The sequence below is a fragment of the Panulirus ornatus genome, chromosome 6 (genome assembly GCF_036320965.1).
Source record: "Panulirus ornatus isolate Po-2019 chromosome 6, ASM3632096v1, whole genome shotgun sequence".
In the NCBI taxonomy this organism is placed as follows: Eukaryota; Metazoa; Arthropoda; class Malacostraca; order Decapoda; family Palinuridae; genus Panulirus; species Panulirus ornatus.
The window spans coordinates 19,249,893-19,274,549 of record NC_092229.1 but is presented as its reverse complement, the minus strand read 5'-3'; the positions used below and the strand labels follow the sequence as shown (position 1 = coordinate 19,274,549).

At 40.4% G+C, this 24,657-nt stretch overlaps 1 protein-coding gene across 2 annotated transcripts in view; it reads left to right on the top strand.

The window, feature by feature from the left end:
• The window catches only part of LOC139749109 (sorting nexin-17-like), a 186,109-nt gene that overhangs the window by 69,616 nt on the left and 91,836 nt on the right, over positions 1 to 24,657 (top strand). For both annotated transcript variants that reach the window (XM_071662692.1, XM_071662691.1), the window contains exon 6: positions 13,795 to 13,957. In XM_071662692.1, coding sequence (XP_071518793.1) covers positions 13,795 to 13,957 — 163 coding nt within the window. The remainder of the gene's footprint in view (positions 1 to 13,794; positions 13,958 to 24,657) is intronic.

Below are 24,657 nucleotides of genomic sequence, written 5' to 3'. Positions count from 1 at the left end.
TAACCACTCAACCTGTTGTCCTGTTGTTTTGACATCTATTGTTTTCAAAGTCTTTGAATCCCTCTTGAACAACTATATCCTTAGACATCTTGAACCTCACAGTCTTATGTCTGATCACCAGTATGGCTTCCGTAAGGGGAGATCCACTGATGATATTCTTGTATATCTTATTTATGTCTCATCATCATCCCTGAAAGATTTTTGGGAATCTTCTGTAGTTGCCCTTGACATATCCAAAGGTTTCAACAGGGTGTGCCATTGGGGTTTCTTCTCCACACACATGCACGCATGCACTCACGCACGCACGCACTGGCTGATTTATCTCCATGACTGTCGAGGGATCAGTCTTTCTGCCTTTCTCTAGCAACAGCAGTGTTCCTCAACGTTCTGTCCTGTCCCCTTCACTTTTTTCTCCTTTTTATCTGTGATTTTCTGTCTTCTACAAATATTCAAAGGCAGACATACGCTGACAGCTCAACACTGCACCCCTCCACATCTTTTAATTTTGCTATATGGCCATTGGTAATTCATAGATGGTCTGTTTTGGTAAATTTTTCTTTCTACACCTCAAAACTTTTGGAACTGTCTGCCCTCTCATGTCTTTCCCAATAAGTATGACCTGGCACATTTTAAAAGACAGGTTTTTTTTCACTTCCTACTGAATTTTAAGATACTTTCCTTTGTCTTTTCTTTTTCCTTTCATTAACTTGGTAGTGGTCTTTTGTCTGGGACTGGAGCCTCCTTCATATAAGAAAAAACTGCAGACATCTGGGAATGAAATTAGCAAGGTCCATTTTTGAGTTTATAGGGTCTTGATATCCTGAATGAGGCAAGGCACTGATGAGGTATTGCAGGAAGCAGCTGCCTGATTGTGCATTTTGAGTGCCCATTGTGCCCAGAAAACTCACAAGCACCTACATTTTCTTGCTTCCTGGCAAGAATTTGAGCTCTCTCTCCTTCTCAGAAAGGTAAGAGCCAGACATCTTGAAGCACTGGTAGAAAAATATATCGCCCAGAAGTGAAATTCGCTAAATGAAGTGGCAACCAGGAAGAGTAAAGAAAGAACATCCATCCCTCAAGGTAGCCTTAGGCACAATGAAGCAAGTTGCTGGTGCTCGCACACTTAGAAAGATTTGTTTCAGCAACCAGAGGTATAATGATTTCATATGTTCGCATCCACGGCAAACCATTGCTGAGTATTGCCTTTGAAACTATATGGGGGGCCAGACATTGTTTTTTACTTGTATTTTTGATACTTAATCACCATCTACCGCGTCAGCAAGGTAGAATAAGGAAACAGACGAAGAATGGCCCAACCCATCCACATACACATGTATATACATAAATGCCCACACACACACATATCATACCTATGCATTTCAATGTATACATACATATACATACACAGACATATATACACACGTACATGTTCATACTTGCTCCCTTCATAAATTCCCATCGCTGTGCCGCCACACATGAAATAACATCCCTCCCTCCCTCCAACTCCCTTTCCACATCCAGGCCCCACACACCTTTCCATGGTTTACCCCAGACGCTTCACATGCCCTGATTCAGTCCATTGACAGCACATCCACAGTGGTATACCTCATAATTCCAATTCACTTTATTCCTTGCATGCCTTTCACCCTCCTGTATCTTCAGGCCCCGATCGCTCAAAATATTTTTTGCTCCATCCTTCCACCTCCAATTTGGTCTCCCTGCTTCTCCTCGTTCCCTCAATCTCTGACACATTTATCCTCTTTGTCAGTCTTTCCTCTCATTCTCTCCATGTGACCAAACCACTTCAATACATCCTCTTCTGTTCTCTCAACCATGCTCTTTTTATTACCATACATCTCTCTTACCCTTTTATTACTTACTCAATCAAACCACCTCACACCACATATTGTCCTCAAACATCTTATTTCCAACACAACCACCCTCCTTTGCACAACCCAATGTATAACCCATGCCTCGCAGCCATATAAAATTGTTGGAACCACTATTCCTTCAAACACCCATTTTTGCTCTCCAAGATAAGGTTCTCGCCTTCGATACATTCTTTAACGCTCCCAGAACCTTCGCCCCCTCCCCCACCCAGTAACTTACTTCTACTTCCATGGTTCCCTCCACAGCTAAATCCTCTCCCAGATATCTAAAACACTTCACTCCCTCCAGTTTTTCTCCTTTCAAACTTACCTCCCAATTAACTTGTCCTTGAACCCTACTGAACCTAATACTTGCTCTTATTCACAATTAATCTCAGCTTTTTTCTTTCACACACTTTACCAAACTCAGTCACCAACTTCTGTCGTTTGTCACTCAAATCAGCCACCAGCGCTGTATCATCATCGAACAACAACTGACTCACTTCCCAAGCCCTCTCATCCACAACAGAGTGCATACTTGCCCCTCTTTCCAAAACTCTTGTATTTACTTCTCTAACCACTCCATCCATAAACAAATTTAACAAGCATGGAGACATCACGCACCCCTGTCGCAAACCAACATTCATTGGGAACCAATCACTTTCCTCCTTCCTACACATACACATGCCTTACATCCTTGATAAAAACTTTTCACTGCTTCTAACAACTTACTTCCTGTGTCATATACTCTTAATACCTTTCACAAAGCATCTCTATCAACCCTATCATATGCCTTCTCCAGATCCATAAATGCTACACACAAATCCATCTGTATTTCTAAGTATTTCTCACATACATTCTTCGAAGCAAACACCTGATCCACACATCCTCTTCTGAAACCACAGTGCACTTCCCCAATCTGACGCTCTGTATATGCCTTTACTCTCTCAATCAGTACCCTTCCATGTAATTTCCTAGGAATTCTCAACAAACTTATACCTCTGTGATTTAAATGCTCACCTTTATCCCCTTTGCCTTTTTACAGTGGCACTATGCATGCATTCTGCCAATCCTCAGGCACTTCACCATGAACCATACATACATTGAATATCCTCACCAACCAGTCAACAACAGAATATCCTCACCAACCAGTCAACAACACAGTCACCCCCTTTTTTAATAAGTTCCAGAGCAATACCATCTAAACCTGCTGCCTTGCCAGCTTTCATCTTCCACAAAGCTTTCACTACCTCTTCTCTGTTTACCAAACCATTCTTCTTGACCCTCTCACTTCGTACACCACCTCGACCAAAACACTAAATATCTGCCACTCTGTCATCAAACACATTCAGCAGACCTTCAAAATACTCACATCATCACTACTTGTTATTTCCTCCCCATTATCGCCCTGCACCGATATTCCCATTTGTTCTTTTGTCTTATGCACTTTATTTACCTCCTTCCAAAACATCTTTTCATTCTCCTTAAAATTCATTGATACTTTCTCCCCCCCAACTCTCAATTGCCTTCTTTTTCACCTCTTGCACCTTTCTTTTGACCTTCTGGAGGAAGTGAAGTGTTGAAGATTTCTGGAAGTAGACTTAGCAGCTGATAAAACTATGGAAGTGGAAGTGAGTCACAGGGTGGGGGAGGGGCCCAAGGTTCTAGGAGCGATGAAGAATGTTTGGAAGGAGAGGACGTTATCTTGGAGAACAAAGATGGGTATTTTTGAAGGAATAGTGGTTCCAACAATGTTATATGGTTGCGAGGCATGGGCTATAGATAGGGTTGTATGGAGGAGGGTGGATGTGTTGGAGATGAGATGTTTGAGGACAATATGTGGTGTGAGGTGGTTTGATCGAGTAAGTAATGAAAGGGTAAGAGTGATATGTGGCAATAAAAAGAGTGTGGTTGAGAGAGCAGAAGAGGGTGTATTTAAATGGTTTGGTCACATGGAGAGAATGGGCAAGGAAAGATTGACAAAGAGGATATGTATGTGCCAGAGGTGGAGTGAACAAGGAGAAGTGGGAGACCAAATTTTAGGTGGAAGGATGAAGTGAAAAAGATTTTGAGTGATCGGGGCCTAAACATGCAGGAGGGTGAAAGGCGTGCAAGGAATAGAGTGAATTGGAACGATATGGTGTCCCGGGGTTGATGTGCTGTCAATGGATTGAACCAAGGCATGTGAAGCATCTGGGGTAAACCATGGAAAGTTTTGTAGGGCCTGGATGTAGAAAGGGAGTTGTGGTTTCGTTGCATTATACATGACAGCTAGAGACTGAGTGTGAAGAAATGTGGCCCTTCTTGTCTTTTCCTAGCACTACCTTGCGCACATGCGGGGGGAGGGGTTTGTCATTTCATGTGTGGTGGGGTGGTGACAGGAATGAAAAAAGCAGCAAGTGTGAATTATGTGCATGTGTATATATGTATATGCCTGTGTATGTATATATATGTATACATTGAAATGTATTGGTATGTATATGTGCGTGTGTGGACGTGTATGTATATACATGTGTATGTGGGTGGGTTGGTCCATTCTTTCGTCTGTTTCCTTGCGCTACCTGGCTTAACATGGGAGACAGCGACAAAGTATTATAATGATGATAATGAAAAATATATAATGTGTGTGTGTGTGTGTTTGTATTTTATTATTATTAATATAACGCATAATCACTGTTTCCTGCATCAGCGGGGTAGCACCAGGAAACAAACGAAGAATTGCCCATCCAGTCATATACACATATATATGCATATACACCCACATAGGCACATATACATACATAAGCATATCAACAAATACATACATATACATACACATACACAGACACTACATACACAGGAAAACAGCATCGCTGTCCCCCTTTAGCAAGGTAGCGCCAGGAATATAGACAAAAAGGCCACATTCGTTCACATTCAGGCTCTAGCTGTTATGTGTAATGCACTGAAACCACAACTCCCAATCCCCATCTAGGCCCTGCAGACCTCTTCATAGATTACCCCAGATGCTTTACATGCCCTGGTTCAGTCCATTGACAGCACGTCGAGCCCGGTATACCACATTGTTTCAATTCACTCTATTCCTTGCACAACTCTTACCCTCCTGTATGTTCAGGCCCATATTGCTCAAAATCTTTTTCTCTCTATCCTTCCTCCTCAAATTTGGTCTCCCACTTCTCCTCGTTCCCTCCACCTCTGACACATATATCCTCTTTGTCAATCTTTCGTGATTCATTCTCTCCATATGTCCAAACCATTTCAACACACCCTCTTCTGCTCTCTCAACTATACTCTTTTTTATTTCCACACATCTCTCTTGCCCTTACATTACTTACTTGATCAAACCACTTCACATCACATGTTGTCCTCAAACATTTTATTTCCAACAAATCCACCCTCTTTCATACAACCCTATTCTTTCAAACATACCCATTTTTGCTTTCCAAGATAACTTTCTTTCCTCTCAACACATTCTTCATTGCTCCCAGAACCTTCGCCCCCATACCCCTACCCCTTGACTCACTCCTGCTTCCATGGTTCCATTTACTGCTAAGTCCACTCTCAGATATCTAAAACACTTCATTTTCTCCAATTTTTCTCCGTTCAGACTTACATTCCAATTAACTTGTCCCTCAACCCTACTGAACCTAATAACCTTGCCCTTATTCACACATACTCTCAACTTTCTTCTTTCACACACTTTTCCAAACTCAATCTCCAACTTCTGCAACTTTCTCCTTTCACACACTTTTCCAAACTCAATTTCCAACTTCTGCAGAATCAGCCACCTGAGCTGTATCATTGGCAAACAACAACTGACTCACTTCCAAGGCCCTCACATCCACAACAGACTGCATTCTTGCCCCTCTCTCCAAAACTCTTGCATTTACCTCCCTAACCACTCTATCCATAAACAAATTAAAGGACTATAGGGACACCACATATCCCTGCTGCAGACCACCATTCACTGGGAACCAATCACTCTCCTCTCTTCCTACTCGTACACATGCTTTACATCTTTGGTAAAAACCTTTCACTCCTTCTAGCAACTTACCTCCCACACCATATACTCTTAATACCTTCCATAAAACATTTCTACCAACCTTATCATATGTCTTCTCCAGATCCATGAATCCTACATACAAATCCATCTGTTTTTCTAAGTATTTCTCACATTCATTCTTTAAAGCATACACCTGATCCTCACATCCTCTATTACTTCTGAAACCACACTACTCTTCTTCAGTCTGATGCTCTGTACATGCCCTCACCCTCTCAGTCAGTACACTCCCATATAATTTCCCAGGAATATTCAACAAACTTATGCCTCTGTAGTTTGAACACTCACCTTTATCTCCTTTGCCTTTATACAGTGGCAGTATGCATGCATTCCGCCAATCCTCGGGCACTTCACTATGATCCATATATACACTGAATATCCTCAGCCAACCAATCAATAGCACAGTCACCCCCTTTCTTAAATTCTACTACAATACTATCCAAACCTGCCATCTTACTGGATTTATTCTTTCGCAAAGCTTTCATTACCTATTCTCATTTAACCAAACCATTCTCCCTGACCATCTCACTTTGCACACCACCTTCAAAATACTCTCTCCATCTTCTCACTTCATCACTACATGTTATTACTAACCCCTTTTCCCCCTTCACCGATGTTCCCATTTGTTCTTGTTTTACACACGTTATTTACCTACTTCCAAAACATGTTTTTATTCTCCTTAAAGTTTAACAATACTCCCTACCCCCAACTCTCATTTGTCCTCTTTTCAACGCTTGAACTTCCTCTTGATCTTCTGTTTTCTTTTATACATCTCCCAATCATTTGCATTCCTTCCCTGCAAGTATCCTCCAAATGCCACTCTCTTCTCTTTCACTAACAATCTTACTTCATCCCCCCATTCACTACCCTTTCTAATCTGCCCACCTCCCACCTTTCTCATGCCACAGTGCATCTTTTTCACATGCCATCATTGCTTTTCTAAATACATCCCATTCCTCACCCACTACCCCCTACATCATTTCCTCTCAACTTTTGCTATTCTACACTCAAATGCTCCTGGTACTTCCTCACACAAGTCTCCTTTCCAAGCTCATTTACTCTCTCCACTCTCTTCTCCCCAGCATTCTCTCGTCTTTTTTGAAAACCTCTACAAATCTTCACCTTTGCCTCCACAAGATAGTGATTAGACATCCCTCCAGATGCTCATCTCAATACATTAGCATCCAAAAGTCTCTCTTTTACACACCTATCAATTAACATGTAATCCAGTAATATGCCTTGACCATCTCTCCATCTCACATATGTATACTTATGTATATCTCTATTTTTAGACCAAGTATTTCCAATCACCAGTCATTTTTCGGCACACAAATCCATAAGCTCTTCTCCATTTCCATTCACAACACTGAATACCTCATGTCCACCAATTATACCCACAACTGCCACATTACTCACCTTTGCATTTAAATCCCCCATCACTAATACCTGGTCTTGTACACCAAAGCTGCTGACACACTGACTCTGCTACTCCCAAAACACTTGCCTCTCATGATCTTTCTTCTCACGAACAAGTACGTAAGCACCGATAATCACCCATCTCTTTTCATCTACTTTCGGTTTTACCCACATCAATCTAGAATTTTCTTTCTTACACTCTATCACACACTCCCACAACTCTTGCTTCATGGGTAGTGCTCTCCTTCCTTAGCTCTTGTTCTCTCACCAACCCCTGACTTTACTCCCAAGACTTTTCCAAACCATTCTTCCCCATTACTGTTGAGCTTCATTTCACTCAGAGCCAGAAGATCAAGGTTTCTTTCCCCAAACATACTACCTGTCTCTCCTTTCTTTTCATCTTGGTTACATTCACACACATTCAGACACCCCATTCTGAGCCTTCGAGGAGGATGGGCCAAGTACCCCATTTATCAACCAAACCCTGAGGGTGGATGAATAGTTGGGTTGACTGTGGACTGACTGCCTCAACTTGGTTTCAGACCTATGTGCCCCACTCTGGGCAGTCAGAGAATGCATCATGGTCAGGAACACTAACCACTAGACCATGGAAGTGGTGTTGAGACTGCCATCTTCAGTGTTATGGTAAATGAAAATGATATATTTATAACCATAAACTAGTTCAAATAGAACTCAGCAGCAGGCCCAGATGGAGCACTACCTATTTTTTTTTTTTTTAAAGAGAGATGTAGTAACAAGACTTATGATGTTATAATGTTTTTGATAAAAAGCCTAGATGAGAGCAGTATAGCAAAAGTACAAGAATGGCTTTGGTATCACCAGTCCAAAGAGAGAATATAAGCTTCAGTTGAAACAACAAAGAACAGTTGTGACTGACACAGATTTGTGGTTAGCAAAAACATGCAAACACCGTTTTTAGCTGTCCTCAGTGACATGTTTGAAAACCTAATGCAAGAAATATATCTCCTTTTATAGTTTTTCTTTGCTAAGGCATTTGATATAGTATAGTACTGAAGTTGATAGATATACTAGCAAAACAGAACAGAACTTAAACAAGATGAATCAGGAAGTTATCAACAAACAGAATATTCATAGTAGCAAGATGGAACTATGGCAGATGAAAACATTGTATCAGATGTGCCAAAAAGAATTTATTTGATTCAACAATGTTTATAGAAATGATGTCAGCATGTAGACAGAAAGGTAAAAGGAAGTATAGTGAGATGTTTGCAGAGGACACCAGAATAAGTAAAGTGATAGGATCAAAAGAAAGTGAAGTGGAAAAAGATTTAGGTATGATATGTAAAGGGACAAGAATAAGGGAAAAACTCCAATAATGGATAGAAGAGTATCTCATTGGAAGGGGAACAAAGAACACATTTTAGAGGAGCACACTGACTAATGGACTGCCACAGGTTCGGTTCTAGAACCAATACTCTTCTCAGTCTATGTTGATGACTTACCGGGAATATAGAATACTACCTAAGTATGTTTGCAAATGATGCAAAGGTCAGTAGGGTAATGAAAAGTAAGGAGAATTACTTCAGCTTTCAAGGGGACTTTAACAAACTCCAAAGCTGGTCAAAAACATGGCAGGTGAAATTCAACAAGATTAAATGCAAAGTAATGAGGATGGGACAAAGCAGCTGGAAATATGCTTTAGGATCCTGCATATGAGAAGGACTTGGCAGTCAGCATCATTCCTCACCTGTCACATGAGTTCCATGTAAGGAGAGTAGTGGGAAGATAAACGGTCTTGTAGCAAATATTAGAATAGGAATAGCTTTTAAGTTTATGGATATGGAAATATTTAGCATGCTATTCATATCCTAGAGTATGCCTCTCAGGTTTGGTCATTGAAAGAAGCACAAAGAGCTCATAGAGAAGAACCAGAGGAGTGCAGCAAAGAAGCTCAAGATTTAAGAGAATGATGTTACAGGGAAAGGCTGGAGACTTTAAACTTGCACACCTTGGAATGAAGAAGAGTGAGGATTGATATGATCACAGTCTGTAAGTTTTTAAAAGAGATCGATGATGTGAACAGTAAACAGTTCTTTGAGAGATGTCATGATAGAGCAGCCAGGTGACATAACATGATATTAAGAAACTTGTTAATAAGAATGTAGAAAAATCTTTTATGGTATAAGAGTGGTGGATGAATGAAACAATGAATGAAGACATGGTAATGCAGACAACATACACAAGTTGAAGAGTTTGTATGATAGTAGAGAATTTTCGAGAGATGGGACCCCACATGCAAAAAAACTCCTTCCCCATACAGTACAAAAAGGTAAGCTCATGATGAAATTTAGTGAACAAAAAATCAAGCATGTCACTACATGGGCCCAACAGCATAAGAGATTTAAAGTGAAGAAAATATTAAAAACTTGTGAATTACCTTATATTAAAAGCTAGAATTTCAAGTTTACATTGAGGAAAAGTGTAATAATGAGTCAGGTAATGAGCAGTAAGATAAAACTTTGCTGTAAAATAAAAGGCTGATGAAAATTTTGATATACCTTCTGTATAGCATGGTCACCAAAAAGCAAACTAATATTATAGATACACTGAAGAGAAATCATAAACACTCACTTGGTAGAAGCATGTGAAGGGAATACATGGACTTTACTGAAAAACTGAAGGCACTGGAACAGTCTAGATAGATGTGAAAGATATATTAAGATGTACATGGCTGCAAGTTCGGGATATTAAAGAAAACATTAAGACAGAATTCATGAAATGGAAAAAACAGCATTGAATCTACAATGAATTGCTTCAGTTATTTATAAAAGGAGTGGAAAAAAGTATTAGAGCCCTTCAAATAAGAGGGAAAGACCTTAGTGGTTTCTGACAAAAAATTCTAGGAGTGAGGTAGACTAATGCTCAGGAGTGAGTAACAGTTTAGTGAGTGCTTCATGCTGTCATAGCCATAGGTAAAATCTCATATGCACTCTTAGTTAAGCAGGCACTTCCTTGCTATCTCTCCATCTGCTTATCTAATTTGGTTTAGTACACTCTAGTTTCACCTCTCAAAAATAGATTAGAATTATACTTTTGAAGCAATGTAAACACCAATATGTTCTATCAGAGGCCATAAGAAATAGCTAGTGGCTCAGTACCAACCAAAAGAAACAAATATTAAAAAATTTGCATGACAAACCATTGGTTAAATATAAGATAGTGGAAAAAAAAAGAGCAGCTAGAAAGGAAAGGAGAGATTAGCATGAAGACTAAACTTGGAATGTTTACAAAGAATTTATGGAATCACATAAAAGAAAGGGCAAGTGAAAGGAATCAGTAAAAAGGAAAAGAATCCCAATATGGTTAGTTTTTCATTCCTGTATTTAAATTCCTTTCTTGTTCTACTAAGATGGACCTTTTCATCCATTATCATTTATAGTTCTTAATGGCTTGTTCCATTGTCTTTTTGGTATGAGAGAAACTCTGTTGCCATGGAAATGATTGAGGTTGCAGCTGCCTCTTCATTAGTATCATTTAGAGTTTATGCTTTTCAATTTCACCTCTTTACCCATGAATATGTATCATGATAATAAGCCCCCATAGGTGCTATCGTCATTTTGCTCTTACATAGCAGGATGCTATGAATGTCAGTCTACAGATTTAATTTCTGCATACATTGTAAGCTTAGTTGGCTGGCTATAGATGGCACCCCAAACAAAGAATATGTCCCTGGATCTGTCTCAGTAAACCATTAGTGACCACAGAAGACAGACAGTGTTTCTTTTCTAGAGACTTACCAAGTCTTTGGTGCCCACCCCTACCTGGAATGCCCTCTGCTTTGCTCCACTACACCCATGCCATCCTTACTGTCAATCAGCTAATCCTGCAAATAATATATTTTTCATAAACTACAAATGTTTGACTCTCTTCATAAATTAACAATGGTTTCTGTACTTTTTCTGTACCTAATCTTATGAATAGAAAGCTAAAGAATGTAAATTCATGTAACTTGCATACACAACATTACCCAGTCTGGTAGATAATGTGTTTTTCATAAACTAGGAATGGTTGCATTGAGTCTTATGAAAAAATACATAAATTTTGTGCGCCTTTTTATGGATTGATTTATTTGTGATTATTTTTCCATATTAGCATGGTAGCACAAGGAACAGACAAAGAAACAGCACTCATTTGCTTACATACACTCTCTAGCTATTGTGCATAATGCACAAAAACCCTAGCTCCACTGTCCATAGCCAAGTCCTAGAAACCTTTCTGTGGTTTCCCCTGATTACTCCATGTACCCTGGCTCAGCCCATTGACAGCATGTTGCTGTCCACATCTAACATTGCTCCAATTTTCTCTATCCTATGCATGCTTCACACCATCTTGCATGTTCAAGCCCCGCTGACTTAAAGTGTCTCTAATGGCACCTTTGTATCTCATTCCCAATCTTCCCCTCTTTCTTATTCCTTCCACTTCTCAAGCATATATCCTCTTCGTCACTATCCTCACTCATCCTTTCCATATGTTCAGACCATTTCAGCACACCTTGTTCATCTCTTAACTTACACACTATTGTGCCTCTTTTTCACATAGCCAAGAAAAATTATATTATATGAGATTGACTTTTTGATGATTAGAGAACTGGCACGAGAGAAAAGTGGTGAGCGCTGTGTGCCAGCCCAACCATCATAGCAAAATATCACTCTAGGGACTTGTACGGAGGTAATCCATGTCATTCCTTACATGATTAACCCTCCTCACAATGTACTTTGTTCTCAGTCATTTTATATCCAACACAACCACTGTATTCCATACTTGTTTATTTAAAGCCCATGACTTGCATCCATACTGCACCACCAGGACTACTGTTCCATCAGACTTAACCATCTTTGTCCTCACATTACACACTCCTCAACACACTCAGGACCTCTGTTTCCTCTCTCACCATATGGTTCACTTCAGTGTCCATAGTTCATTATGGTGTCCACTCCCAGGTATCTAAGACAACCCACTTCCCTCAGGTTCTCTCCATTCAGATTCACACTCACACCAAACTTTCTCCCCTGCTGAACTTCTTCTACCTTCAGTCACATTAACTCTCAGCTTCCTCCTTTCACATCCTTTCCTGAACATAGATATCAGAACTACCAACTTTTCCAGTTTCTCACTGAATTCAGCCACTAGAACCATTTCATCTGCAGTCAGCAACTGATTCACCTCCTAGCCTCCCCAGCAGACACCAAACCTGCCTTTTTTTTGAGACCTTCACTGGGAACCAATCACTTTCCTCTCTTCCTTCTTTTGCACATGCCTCACATCCTTGGTAAAAACTTTTCACTGCTTCCAACAACTTATCTCCCACACCATATACACTTAAAACCTTCCACAAAGCATCTATATCAATCCTATCATATCCTTTCTCCAGATCCATAAATGCTGCATACAAATCCATCTCTTTTTCTAAGTATTTCTCACATATATTCTTCAAAGCAAACACCTGATCCACACATTCTCTACCACTTCTGAAACCACACTGCTCTTCCCCAATCTGATGCTCTGTACATGCCTTTACCCTCTCAATCAATACCCTCCTGTATAATTTCCCAGGAATGCTCAACAAATTTATGCCTCTGTAATTTGAACACTCACCTGTATCCCCTTTGCCTTTGAAAAATGGCACTGTGCATGCATTCCTCCAATCCTCAGGCACTTCACCATGGTCCATATATACATGAATATCCTTACCAACCAATCAGCAGCACAGTCACCGCCTTTTTTTTTAATAGATTACACTGCAATACCACCCAAACCTGCTGCCTTACTGGCTTTCATCTTCCACAAAGCTTTCACTACCTCTTCTCTGTTCACCAAACCATTCTTCCTGACCCTTTCACTTCACAACTCACCTTGACCAAAACATCCTAAATCTGTCACTCTATCATCAAACACATTCAACAGACCTTCAAAATACTCCATTTCCTTCTCACATCACCACTACTTGTTATTACCTCCCCATTTGCCCCCTTCACCAATGTTCCCATATTTTTTATTTTTGAATATTTCTGAGTGGATTGAGAAAAATTTATTTAAAGAATATATTACTGTGCATTGGGTAAACTTGATATAGGTTCTCTCACTGGTACAGTTCTGTACTAATGCTATTTTTTCTCATACTGTGTACAAGCACAATGTGATGATACCTGTAAACTGAATGGGGATAGAAGAAATGATGCATATCAAAAATTTTATCATGACAAAATCCTATGAAACTATATAGATTTCTGAAATTTTTGCAATACTGATCTCTGGATTCTTTATTTTGCACCAACAGTAGTCCTATCCAAGATGATATTGCTACCACTGAAGCTTTCTGTGAATATTAGCCAATTCATTGTCAGATTTTGTGATTTATGTTCACTTTTGTGGCATTATAATGCTGATTTTAACAAAATAAATTTATTTCAGTTATTGGGATGTGAACATCGATCAAGGTGTGATGAATGACCGTGTGGGATTGAATCTCCTCTATGCCCAGACAGTACAGGATGTGGAGCGAGGCTGGATCCTAACAAATCTTGAAATTCAGAGACAACTAGCAGCACTTCAAGCAAAGGGTGCCAAAAAAGAAGTTAGTATCGACAGTTTGTATGTGTAAGGAAATAATTACAAGGACTCCTGGTATAGTGACAGTAAGTGTATTGGGTTCACACTCACCATAGTTGAAACTTAGAGCAGAAACATATATAGTGACATATAACCCATCATATTTACAAGAGTAAAAAATGAATCTCCATATCTGTGGGAAAAGGGGGAGAAAGATTGCTATCTACACATCTCAAAAATTGCATATTTATGATTTATCTATTTGTACTGTCTGGGGAGGGATTCATACACTTGTGGGGCCCCATTTTTTGAACATTCTCTGCTACCTTGAATCTGTTTAAATCTGCATATGCTGTCTGAAAAAAAAAGATTAAAGAGAAGGAAATTTCAAAGACCCAAAAGTGATCGTACATTGAAAGCTAGAATTTGAAGTTCACATTGAAGAAAAGTGGTGACTTTGGTAATGAGCAGAGTTATAATAAGAATTCAAGCTATATTAGAGAAAGCTGATGATGAAAATGTGTAGAATATTTAGTCTTATTTTCTTTGATTTATGATTACCCCATGACCAGTACCAGTTTCTATGAAAAAGAAAGTCCTGGTGTTCACCAGGATACCTTTCTAAAGGCTTCTGCAGCCCAAAGCTCTGCTGCCTCAGTAGCAGGGAAATGTAGATTCTTGTTAGAGTAAATAGTTCTTTGGTAGGAATACTCAGTGATAGATCCTCATTAGAGATGACTTTTCTCTCACAGTGTAACCTTCAACAGGCAGAGTGACTGAATTTGGAAAAGTTTGTGAAGGGAGAAATTTGAGAGTAGATGTAAATAAAAGCAAGATTATTAGGTTCAGTAGGGTTGAGGGACAAGTTAGTTAGGATGTGAATGTGATTAGATAAAAATTGGAGGAAGTGAAGTATTTTAGATGTTTTGGAGTGGACTTGGTAGTGAATGGAAGCAGAAGTGTCATAGGACAGGGGAGGGGGCGAAGGTTCTTGGAGCGATGAAGAATGTGTGGAAAGAGAGAATGTTATCTTGAAGAGCCAAAAGGGGTATGTTTGAAGGAATTGTAGTTCCAGCAATATTATATGATGTGAGGCATGGGCTATAGATAGGGTTGTACAGAAGAGGGTGGATGTATTGAAATTAAATGTTTGAGGACAATATGCGATTTGAGGTGGTTGTATCAAGTGATTAATGAAAGGATAAGAGAGATTTATTTATTTATTTTGCTTTGTCGCTGTCTCCCGTGTTTGTGAGGTAGCGCAAGGAAATAGACGAAAGAAATGGCCCAACCCACCCCCATACACATGTATATACATACACGTCTACACACGCAAATATACATACCTATACATCTCAATATACACATATGTATATACACACACACAGACATATACATATATACACATGTACATAATTCATACTGTCTGCCTTTATTTATTCCCATCGCCACCTCGCCACACATGGAATAACATCCCCCTCCCCCCTCATGTGTGCGAGGCAGCACCAGGAAAAGACAGCAAACGCCCCATTTGTTCACACTCAGTCTCTAGCTGTCATGTAATAATGCCCGAAACCACAGCTCCCTTTCCACATCCAGGCCCCACAGAACTTTCCATGGTTTACCCCAGACACTTCACATGTCCTGATTCAATCCATTGACAGCACGTATACCACATCGCTCCAATTCACTCTATTTCTTGCCCGCCTTTCACCCTCCTGCATGTTCAGGCCCCGATCACTCAAAATCTTTTTCTCTCCATAAATGCTGCATACAAATCAATCAGTTTTTCTAAGTATTTCTCACATCCATTCTTCAAAGCAAACACCTGATCTACACATCCTCTACCACTTCTGAAACCACACTGCTCTTCCCCAATCTGATGCTCTGTACATGCCTTCACCCTCTCAATCAGTACCCTCCCATATGATTTCCCAGAATCCTCAACAAACTTATACTTCTGTAATATGGACGCTCACTCTTATCCCCTTTGCCTTTATGCAATGGCACTATGCATGCATTCCGACAATCCTCAGGCTCTTCACCATGAACCATACATACATCGAATATCCTTACCAGCCAGTCAACAACACATCACCCCCTTTTTTAATAAATTCCACTGCAGTACCATTCAAACCTGCTGCCTTGCCAGCTTTCATCTTCTGCAAAGCTTTCACTACCTCTTCTCTGTTTACCAAACTATTCTTCCTGTCCCTCTCACTTCGCACACCACTTCGACCAAAACACCCTATATCTGCTACTCTATCATCAAACACATTCAACAAACCTTCAAAATACTCACTCCATCTCCTTCTCACTTCATCACTACTTGTTATTGCCTCCCCACTAGCCCCCTTCACCGACGTTCCCATTTGTTCCCTAGTCTTACACACTTTATTTACCTCCTTCCAAAACATGTTTTTATTCTCCATAAAATTTGATGATACTCTCACCCCAACTCTCATTTGCCCTCTTTTTCACCAATTGCACCTTTCTCTTAACCTCCTGCCTCTTTCTTTTATACATCTTTCAGTCATTTCCACTACTTCCCTGCAAAAATCATCCAAAGACCTCTCTCTTCTCTTTCACTAACAATCTTACTTCTTCATCCCACCACTCCCTACCCTTTCTAATCTGCCCACCTCCCATCTCTCTCGTGCTACAAGCATCTTTTGTGCAAGCCATCACTGCATCCCTAAATACATCCCATTCCTCCCCCACTCCCCATAGATCATTTGCTCTCTCCTTTTTCCATTCTGCACTCAATCTCTCCTGGTAATTCCTCACACAAGTCTCCCTTCCAAGCTCACTTACTCTCACCACTCTCTTCACCCCAAGATTCCCTCTTCTTTTCTGAATACCTTTACAAATCTTCATCTTCGCCTCTACAAGATAATGATCAGACATCCTTCCAGTTGCCCCTCTCAGCACATAAACATCCAAAGGTCTCTCTTTCACACACCTATCAATTAACGTGTAGTCCAATAATGCTTTCTGGCCATCTCTCCTACTTACATATGTATACTTATGTATATTTCTCTTTTTTAACACCAGGACTCTTTATCCAGGGGCTCCTGCTGCTTCAGGGCTGCCTTTTCTCAGTAGCAGGAACAAAATTTAAGTGTTTATGGGAAGCTTCCTATAACCACATGTCAGTAAACCTGCTAGGATGAAAGGTACTGATACACCATCATTACTGGACCTTCTCATCACACATTTTGGCATGGATATGTTGAATATAATAAAAGTTACACCAATTGGTAATGGTGATCATGTAATGTTCATTAATATCCATGTACTAAATGAGGAAGTTAAAAGAGTAGGAGTGAGAGAAAACCTTAAGGGTCACTTGATAGTATAAACTTGACAGACCCCCAGCAATATCTGTGGTAATATAGATTGGGAAACTAAGTTCATTACCCAAGAACCAGGGCACTGTGATGAGAGTCTGCTAAATTTGAAATGATGGAATTATAGCTTGGATACCTTTAGCCTCATAAACAGAGGAAATGTTGAGAAAGAGGGCAGAATGTTGTAATAAAAGATGTGTAAAAGAAAAGGAGCTTCGAGATGTCCATCAGCAAAGATGTAGGTAACACTCCAGCTATCCAGATTTTCCTAGATATAAGAAAGCTAGGAATGAATACATCAACATAAGAAGGGAGGAACAAAGAACATTTGAAAAGAATATTGTGGACAAGGCTTGAGAAAATCCAAAACATTTCCTTGAATTCTGAGAGAGCTAGGAATGAATATATCAGCATATATTGCTGGGGATAGTGGAGAAAGAATACTTCCCACGCATTCCTCATGTGTCGTAGAAGGCGACTAAAGGGGACGGGAACAGGGGGCTGGAAACCCTGCCCTCCTTGTATTTTAACTTTCTAAACGGGGAAACAGAAGAGGGAGTCACATGGTGAGTGCTCATCCTCCTCAAAGGCTCAGATTGGGGTGTCTAAATGTGTGTGGATGTAACCAAGATGAGAAAAAGTGAGAGATAGGTAGTATGTTTGAGGAAAGGAACCTGGATGTTTTGGCTCTGAGTGAAATGAAGCTCAAGGATAAAGGGGAAGACTGGTTTGGGAATGTCTTGGGAGTAAAGTCAGGGGTTAGTGAGAGGACAAGAGCAAGGGAAGAAGTAGCACTACTCCTGAAAGAGGAGTGGTGGGAGTATGTGATAGAGTGTAAGAAAGTAAACTCTAGATTGATATGGGTAAAACTGAAAGTGGATGGAGAGAGATGGGTGATTATTGGTGCATATGCACCTGGGCATGAGAAGAAAGATCATGAGAGGCAAGTGTTTTGGGAGCAGCTGAATGAGTGTGTTAGTAGTTTTGATGCACGAAACCGGGTTATAGTGATGGGTGATTTGAATGCAAAGGTGAGTAATGTGGTAGTTGAGGGAATAATTGGTGTACATGGGGTGTTCAGTGTTGTAAATGGAAATGGTGAAGAGCTTCTAGATTTATGTGCAGAAAAAGGACTGGTGATTGGGATTACCTGGTTTAAAAAGAGAGATATACATAAGTATACGTATGTAAGTAGGAGAGATGGATAGAGAGTGTTATTGGATTATGTGTTAATTGGTAGGCGTGTGAAAGAGAGACTTTTGGATGTAAATGTGCTGAGAGGTGCAACTGGAGGGATGTCTGATCATTATCTTGTGGAGGCTAAGGTGAAGATTTGTAGAGGTTTTCAGAAAAGAAGAGAGAATGTTGGGGTGAAAAGAGTGGTGAGAGTAAGTGAACTTGGGAAGGAGACTTGTGTGAGGAAGTACCAGGAGAGACTGAGTACAGAATGGAAAAAGGTGAGGACAAAGGAGGTAAGGGGAGTGGTGGAGGAATGGGATGTATTTAGGAAAGCAGTGATGACTTGCACAAAAGATGCTTGTGGCATGAAAAGCGTTTGAGGTGGGCAGATTAGAAAGGGTAGTGAGTGGTGGGATGAAGAAGTAAGATTATTAGTGAAAGAGAAGAGAGAGGCAGTTGGACAATTTTTGCAGGGAAATAATGCCAATGAGTGGGAGATGTATAAAAGAAAGAGGGAGGAGGTCAAGAGAAAGGTGCAAGAGGTGAAGAAGAGGGCAAATGAGAGTTGGGGTGAGAGAGTATCATCAAAGTTTAGGGAGAATAAAAGGATGTTTTGGAAGGAGGTAAATATAGTGCGTAAGACAAAGGAACAAAAGGGAACTTCAGTGAAGGGGCAAGTGGGGAGGTGATAACAAGTAGTGGTGATGTGAGAAGGAGATGGAGTGAGTATTTTGAAGGTTTGTTGAATGTGTTTGATGATAGAGTGGCAGATATAGGGTGTTTTGGTTGAGGTGGTGTGCAAAGTGAGAGGGTTAGGGAAAATGATTTGGTAAACAGAGAAGAGGTAGTAAAAGCTTTGCAGAAGATGAAAGCCGGCAAGGCAACGGGTTTGAATGGCATTGCAGTGGAATTTGTTAAAAAAGGGGGTGACTGTATTGTTGACTGGTTGGTAAGGTTATTTGATGTATGTATGGCTCATGGTGAGGTGCCTGGGGATTGGCAGAATGCTTGCATAGTGCCATTGTACAAAGGCAAAGGGGATAAAAGTGAGTGCTCAAATTACAGAGGTATAAGTTTGTTGAGTATTCCTGGTAAATTATATGGGAGGGTATTGATTGAGAGGGTGAAGGCATGTACAGAGCATCAGATTGGGGAAGAGCAGTGTGGTTTCAGAAGTGGTAGAGGATGTGTGGATCAGGTGTTTGGTTTGAAGAATGTATGTGAGAAATACTTAGAAAAGCAAATGGATTTGTATGTAGCATTTATGGATCTAGAGAAAGCATATGATAAGAGTTGATAGAGATGCTCTGTGGAAGGTATTAAGAATATATGGTGTGGGAGGCAAGTTGTTAGAAGCAGTGAAAAGTTTTTATCGAGGATGTAAGGCATGTGTACGTGTAGGAAGAGAGGAAAGTGTTTGGTTCTCAGTGAATGTAGGTTTGCGGCAGGGTTGTGTGATGTCTCCATGGTTGTTTAATTTGTTTATGGATGGGGTTGTTGGGGAGGTGAATGCAAGAGTTTTGGAAAGAGGGCAATTATGCAGTCTGTTGTGGATGAGAGAGCTTGGAAAGTGAGTCGGTTGTTGTTTCGCTGATGATACAGCGCTGGTTGCTGATTCGTGTGAGAAACTGCAGAAGCTGGTGACTGAGTTTGGTAAAGTGTGTGAAAGAAAACTGAGAGTAAATGTGTATAAGAGCAAGGTTATCAGGTATAGTAGGGTTGAGGGACAAGTTAACTGGGAGGTAAGTTTGAATGGAGAAGAAAGTGGAGGAAGTGAAGTGTTTTAGATATCTGGGAGTGGATTTGGCAGCAGATGGAACCATGGAAGCAGAAGTGAATCATAGGATGGGGGAGGGGTCGAAAGTTCTGGGAGCCTTGAAGAATGTGTGGAAGTCGAGAACATTATCTCGGAAAGGAAAATGGGCATGTTTGAAGGAATAGTGGTTCCAACAATGTTATATGGTTGCGAGGCATGGGCTATGGATAGAGTTGTGTGGAGGAGGGTGGATGTGCTGGAAATGAGATGTTTGAGGACAAGATGTGGTGTGAGGTGGTTTGATCGAGTAAGTAATAATAGGGTAAGAGATGTGTGGTAATAAAAAGAGTGTGGTTGAGAGAGCAGAAGAGGGTTTGTTGAAATGGTTTGGGCACATGGAGAGAAAGAGTGAGGAAAGATTGACCAAGAGGATGTATGTGTCAGAGGTGGAGGGAACGAGGAGAAGTAGGAGACCAAATTGGAAGTGGAAAGATGGAGTGAAAAAGATTTTGAGTGATCAGGGCCTGAACATGCAGGAGGGTGAGAGGCGTGCAAGGAATAGAGTGAATTGGAGCGATGTGGTATACCTGGGTCGATGTGCTGTCAATGGATTGAACCAGGGCATGTGAAGCGTCTGGGGTAAACCATGGAAAGTTCTGTGTGGCCTGGCTGTGGAAAGGGAGCTGTGGTTTCGGTGCATTATTACATGACAGCTAGAGACTGAATGTGAACGAAAGTGGCCTTTGTTTTTTTTTCCTAGCGCTACCTTGCGCACTTTTGGGGGGAGGGGGTGGTTATTTTCATGTGTGGCAGGGTGGCAAGGGGAATGAATAAAGGCAGACAGTATGAATTATGTGCATGTGTATATGTCTGTGTGTGTATATATATGTATACGTTGAGATGTATAGGTATTTATATTTGCATGTGTGGATGTGTATGTATATACATGTGTATGTGGGAGAGTTGGGCCATTTTTTCGTCTGTTTCCTTGCGCTACCTCGCTAATGCGGGAGACAGCAACAAAGCAAAATGATAAGTAAATAAATAAATAAGAAGAGAGGATCAAAGAAGATTTGAAAAGAATATTGTGGACAAGGCAGGAGAAAATCCAAAACTTTTCCATGAATTTATCAGGAATAAATTGTCAGTTAAAGAGTGGCTAATTCTTTGCTAATGAACTTGATGATTCTGAAGGGAAATCAAACTGTGAGTCTGGAATTGATGACCCTGAATCTGATGGCAGCAGTTATATGCCTGAGTCAGTATTGCATGCTTCTGTTTGCTCTACCAAGAAGCGTGGGGATATTACAGGGTAGACAAGCAGCATCCTGCAACATTACTTTCCCCATGCTGACTCTTCTACCCAATAAGGGCCAAGTGGTGCACAGCAATTGCAACATGTGCATCCATCTACTTTTCCCCACTGCTTCCAACCTAAACTGCACCCCATGCAGCTTCATCAAGCATCTAACATTACACCAAAAGGTAAGATTGTAGTGGCTATAGTTTTATTTTACTGATATAAAACAACGGAGTATATATTGTGTACTAGTATCCAGTATATTGCATAAAAATATTCCTCGTGGTGATAAGAGTGTTTTCTAAAATCTTATATGCATCCAAACCGTGCATGGTATAAAGATTCCAAACTCACCATATCAAACCTAGGATTTTATACCACCTAGTGGTTTGTGAAAAGAATATTTTTTTTTTTTTTCTTTTTTTTTTTTTTTCTTTTTTTTTATACTTTGTCGCTGTCTCCCGCGTTTGCGAGGTAGCGCAAGGAAACAGACGAAAGAAATGGCCCAACCCCCCCCATACACATGTACATACACACGTCCACACACGCAAATATACATACCTACACAGCTTTCCATGGTTTACCCCGGACGCTTCACATGCCTTGGTTCAATTCACTGACAGCGCGTCAACCCCTGTATACCACATCACTCCAATTCGCTCTATTTCTTGCCCTCCTTTCACCCTCCTGCATGTTCAGGCCCCGATCACACAAAATCCTTTTCACTCCATCTTTCCACCTCCAATTTGGTCTCCCTCTTCTCCTCGTTCCCTCCACCTCCGACACATATATCCTCTTGGTCAATCTTTCCTCACTCATTCTCTCCATGTGCCCAAACCATTTCAAAACACCCTCTTCTGCTCTCTCAACCACGCTCTTTTTATTTCCACACATCTCTCTTACCCTTACGTTACTTACTCGATCAAACCACCTCACACCACACATTGTCCTCAAACATCTCATTTCCAGCACATCCATCCTCCTGCGCACAACTCTATCCATAGCCCACGCCTCGCAACCATACAACATTGTTGGAACCACTATTCCTTCAAACATACCCATTTTTGCTTTCTGGGATAATGTTCTCGACTTCCACACATTTTTCAAGGCTCCCAGGATTTTCGCCCCCTCCCCCACCCTATGATCCACTTCCGCTTCCATGGTTCCATCCGCTGACAGATCCACTCCCAGATATCTAAAACACTTCACTTCCTCCAGTTTTTCTCCATTCAAACTCACCTCCCAATTGACTTGACCCTCAACCCTACTGTACCTAATAACCTTGCTCTTATTCACATTTACTCTTAACTTTCTTCTTCCACACACTTTACCAAACTCCGTCACCAGCTTCTGCAGTTTCTCACATGAATCCGCCACCAGCGCTGTATCATCAGCGAACAACAACTGACTCACTTCCCAAGCTCTCTCATCCCCAACAGACTTCATACTTGCCCCTCTTTCCAAAACTCTTGCATTTACCTCCCTAACAACCCCATCCATAAACAAATTAAACAACCATGGAGACATCACACACCCCTGCCGCAAACCTACATTCACTGAGAACCAATCACTTTCCTCTCTTCCTACACGTACACATGCCTTACATCCTCGATAAAAACTTTTCACTGCTTCTAACAACTTGCCTCCCACACCATATATTCTTAATACCTTCCACAGAGCATCTCTATCAACTCTATCATATGCCTTCTCCAGATCCATAAATGCTACATACAAATCCATTTGCTTTTCTAAGTATTTCTCACATACATTCTTCAAAGCAAACACCTGATCCACACATCCTCTACCACTTCTGAAACCACACTGCTCTTCCCCAATCTGATGCTCTGTACATGCCTTCACCCTCTCAATCAGTACCCTCCCATATAATTTACCAGGAATACTCAACAAACTTATACCTCTGTAATTTGAGCACTCACTCTTATCCCCTTTGCCTTTGTACAATGGCACTATGCACGCATTCCGCCAATCCTCAGGCACCTCACCATGAGTCATACATACATTAAATAACCTTACCAACCAGTCAACAATACAGTCACCCCCTTTTTTAATAAATTCCACTGCAATACCATCCAAAGAATATATTTACGCATATAAAAGATAAAGGCAAAAATAGAGAGATTCAACAATTTTAAAAAAAGTTTCTTGGTATTCCATATTTTGATTTAACATCCATAGTATTAATCATAAGCAATTTCTAGTTACACCTGTGCAAAACTTAAAAATGGCAACTTTTTTGTTATGTAACAGCTAATGTGCTTACTTTAATTTTTGTGTGAAAACACGAGTTGAATGTATTGAAAACTAGAATGGATGACTTCACTTGTCAATTTTTTTTTTTTTATCTTTTTTCTGTTTTTTGTAGATTGTAGTTGGTTTCATACAAAAAAGTTAATTGATTGCAATGAAATCTTTGTAAAGAAAGAAAATACAGCTTGGCTCTTCCATGCCAGAATGTTCCAACTGACCCTGTTCCTGGGAAGGGATGATGTTATTAGTATGGTATTACCTCAGGGTATTAATATACTGTGAATGTGAATGACTTGCCAAAAGGTATAGACCTGAATATATTTGCAGATAATCAAAAAATCTTGAGGGAAATGAAAAGTGAGTAGGATTGTATGAGCTTACAACAGGACCCAAACAGACTCCAAAGATGGTGTGGTACATGGTTGATGAAAATCACCACAAACATATATAAAGTAATGAGGATGGAACAGGGTGAGAGATGGATTCACTATGATTATTATCTAGCAGGAAATTAGCTTCAGGATTCTGTGTGTAAGAAGGACTTAGAAATCAAAATTATCCCTAGCCTATTGCCAAAGTCCCACATTAGGAGAATAGTAAAGGAGACAAACTGTCTTCTGGCAAATATCAGAATACAGGTTGAACCTCTTTAATCCGGTAATATTGGTACCTGGCCATTACTGGACCACAGAAAATGCCAGAAAACACAGAATGACCCTTAAGGGAACTCCACGTATGAATACATGCCCAACTCCGTAGTCTTGCCAGCTTATTCACATGCATATTACTGGGTTATCAAAGGTAGAACAAAGCTTAAAACAGGAAACAATACAACCAATAATTCTTCCAAACAAGGTTATTATTGTTACATC